General features: G+C 64.0%; 1 protein-coding gene across 3 annotated transcripts in view; it reads right to left on the reverse strand.

The window, feature by feature from the left end:
* The window catches only part of STK11 (serine/threonine kinase 11), a 13,863-nt gene extending 10,920 nt beyond the window's left edge, over positions 1–2,943 (reverse strand). The window contains exon 1 of one of the 3 annotated variants that reach the window (XM_004716968.2): positions 2,603–2,941. In XM_004716968.2, coding sequence (XP_004717025.1) covers positions 2,603–2,892 — 290 coding nt within the window. In that variant the 5' untranslated portion in view covers positions 2,893–2,941. Of the gene's footprint in view, positions 1–2,602 lie in introns of all 3 variants that reach the window. The other 2 variants (XM_045300157.1, XM_045300156.1) reach the window with 2 other exon arrangements.
* Positions 2,944–2,961: the final 18 nt, after the last annotated feature.

The following is a 2,961-nucleotide window of genomic DNA, read 5'->3' on the forward strand; positions in this document are numbered from 1 at the left end:
TCTGGCAGCGGACAAGTCTGTCCCCTTGGCATGGGATCGATGTGAGCTGCCATGGACCGCAAGGGGGACACACAGTGGACGGCCTGTGGCGGGCACTCCCCAGCTCACTCGGGCTAAGCCTGGCCCCTAGAGGTTGGAAGGGTGGCTTCCCAGGACCAAACATCTGACCTGCGCCACTGCCAGAACCTCAGGTCACAGGAGGTCACAGCAGAGACGCCCAAGGCTCCTGTGAGCAGCCCCCCCGCCCAGTGGGCCCATCAACCCCCACACTAGTAACCACCAGCAAGACCCCCCCTGCACACACTGTTCGCAAACTTGGGACATGTGACAGTGGGCGGGTGGATGGGCTCTGAGGGGACACACTTTCTCCCTGCCCAGAACCCCCAGCTCACCCAGTTTCTCACAGGAGGGTATCCAAGCGATCAGAAACCTCAGAGGGGCCTGGTCACGGTGCAGGACAGGAGTCCCTGTCCCAGGGCTTCCTGTAGTCCCAGGAAGCAGGGAGCCCGAGAGGGCTTGGAGATGCTCTGGTGCCCAAGGAGACCTTTCTCCCTGGCCAGGCCAGGCTGGTAATGCGGCTGCCAGGGGGCAGGGACGGGGACACTGGTAGAGGAGCTCACAGGCCCGCTGACCACCCGGACGCTCAGCTCCCTGGCTCCCCCACAAAGCCCCAGCAGGGCCAGCACACAGTCTGCTGTGCTTGGCGGCAGGGGTACTTTCAAAAGTCCAGGTGACTCGGCCAGGGTTTTTGTGCCCAGTGTCCTGTGACAGTAGTGTCCAGTGGGGGCCTCAAGCACTTTCCCCAGAACAGAGTACTTTCTGGAATCTCTTCTGTCCTGACACTGGGTAGTGTGCTTGTCAGCACCTGGACAGCGAGTCCCTCCCTGGGGCCCCAGGCAGTGGCCTGACAGGGGCCTCTGCCCCAAAGGCTCTATACTCCTGCCTCAGCAGGACCTATACCCATCACAGCCCCAGACCTGCCACTCCTGACCCACACAGAGCCTGGACCGACCCACTCCTGACCCCACAGCCCTGGACCTCCCCACTCCTGACCCCCACAGCCCCGGCCCTGCCCACTCCTGACCCCCACAGCCCCAGACCTCCCCACTCCTGACCCTCACAGCCCTGGCCGACCTCTCCTGACCCCCACAGCCCTGGGCCTCCCCACTCCTGACCCCCATGGCCTCAGCATCCCCTCCTTATCAGACACTGGGCATTAACCCAAAGCCCACCTAGCACCAGACCAGCATGGTGGGGCAGGGTGATAAGGATCCCACGAGCAGATGGTGGTGCCCTAAGGGAGCCCAAGAGTAGGGGTGCACAGTGACCCTAGCCATCCTGCAAGCCCTGCAGAACCCAGCCAGGGGCATCTGACAGGGTATTTCTGGTGTTACTCCAGGAATGAAAGCCTGCCCTGCTGTCTCCAGGGCCCCTGGGTTGTGGCCTCAGTGGCCAGCAAAGTGGCTGAAGGTTCAAGTCGCCCAGAAGCCCCTCAGAAGCTTCCAAACAAGCCACGGAGAAGCTAGACCCTGCTCTGCAGCCTAGGGGCCACGGGAGGAGGGTAGGGGCCTGCTCCAGACCCCAGAGAGCCAGCACCCTGGGCTCCTTGCCCAGTGGGGGTCCCTTGCTGGGAGCCACAGCTGCCCTCCACAGCAAGGGAGGTAGAGAGGGATGGAAGGAGACCCCCTCTGCGCCCCGCCCCTGTCCACCTGCTGGCCTGAGATAAGCCAATGCAAACAGCCCATTTTGGCAGTGTGGGGACTTCCTTGGCACAGGATAAACAGGCCACATCCAGGCCGCAGCGGCAGGGGGTGCTCCTCACAGTCAGGGAGCTGGGACCAACACACACCCCACTGAGGGGGGCCAGGTCTGGGGAGGGCAGGGCAGAGGAAAGTTGGTGGTGGGGATACAGGGAGGTGAAGCAGGGGATCCAGGACAAGGGGAAGAATGGAAGAGGAAGTGGGGAGTCAGGCAGGAAATCAGTTGGGGGCAGGTCAGGAGTCAGTCAGGGAGCAGGAGCCAGGGAGTTAGAGTTGGGCTGGGAGAGAGGCGGGGGGTGGGGTAGGGTAGGGAGCCAGTCCTGGGAGACAGGGCAGGAGGGCAGCAGGTAGGGAGTGTGGGGGGACGGGAATGACACACGACTGGCAGGGAAGCATTTGGGCGCCAAGGAGAGTGTAGGAAGTAAGGCCAGGGATTGAGGAGAAAGTTGGGAAGTTGGGGGGAGGAGTGGTGTAGGAAGTCCGGGAAGGAGGTAGTGAAGCAGGAGGGGGGTAGTTAGGGTAGGAGGGAGCAGGTAGTGGGGGCAGTTAGGGAGGAGGGACGACAGGTAGGGAGGGGGCAGCTAGGGAGAGGAGAGAGGGCAGGCAGGGAGTGGGGGCAGTTAGGGAGCATCCAAGCCCCCCTACCCTCTCACACCTCTTCCCATTAGCCTCCCTGTTGGTGGTCCGAGCCCCCACCCACCCACCCACGCAGGCACACTCACTCCTTGACGTTGGCCTCCCCGTTGGGGGTCCGGGCCGCCCCCCTCCCTCTCGCGCACTCACTTCTGGGCGCGGGGAGTGGGGGTGTCCGGCCCCCGAGCCCCGGCCGGTCCCACACTCACTTCTTGACGTTGGCCTCCCCGTTGGGGATGCGGCGCAGCTTCTTCTTCTTGAGGATCTTGACGGCGCGGCGGCACAGCGTCTCCGAGTCCAGCACCTCCTTCACCTTGCCGTAGGAGCCCTCGCCCAGCAGGTCGCCCATCAGGTACTTGCCGATGAGCTTGGCGCGCTTGCGGCGCGGCTGGTAGATGACCTCGGTGGAGTCGATGCGGTGGATGAAGGTGTCCATGCCCACCGACAGGAGCTCGCCTTCCGAGAACATGGCCAGCGGCGGGGGCTCAGCCTCATCCATGCCGCCCCGCGAAGTCCGCGCACTCCAAGTGCTCAGCTGGGCGGCGCCCAGCTCATGCCCCGGCCTCTC

The sequence above is a fragment of the Echinops telfairi genome, unplaced genomic scaffold (assembly GCF_000313985.2).
Source record: "Echinops telfairi isolate 266 unplaced genomic scaffold, ASM31398v2 ScPeMD7_7459;HRSCAF=8497, whole genome shotgun sequence".
NCBI classification, from domain to species: Eukaryota; Metazoa; Chordata; class Mammalia; order Afrosoricida; family Tenrecidae; genus Echinops; species Echinops telfairi.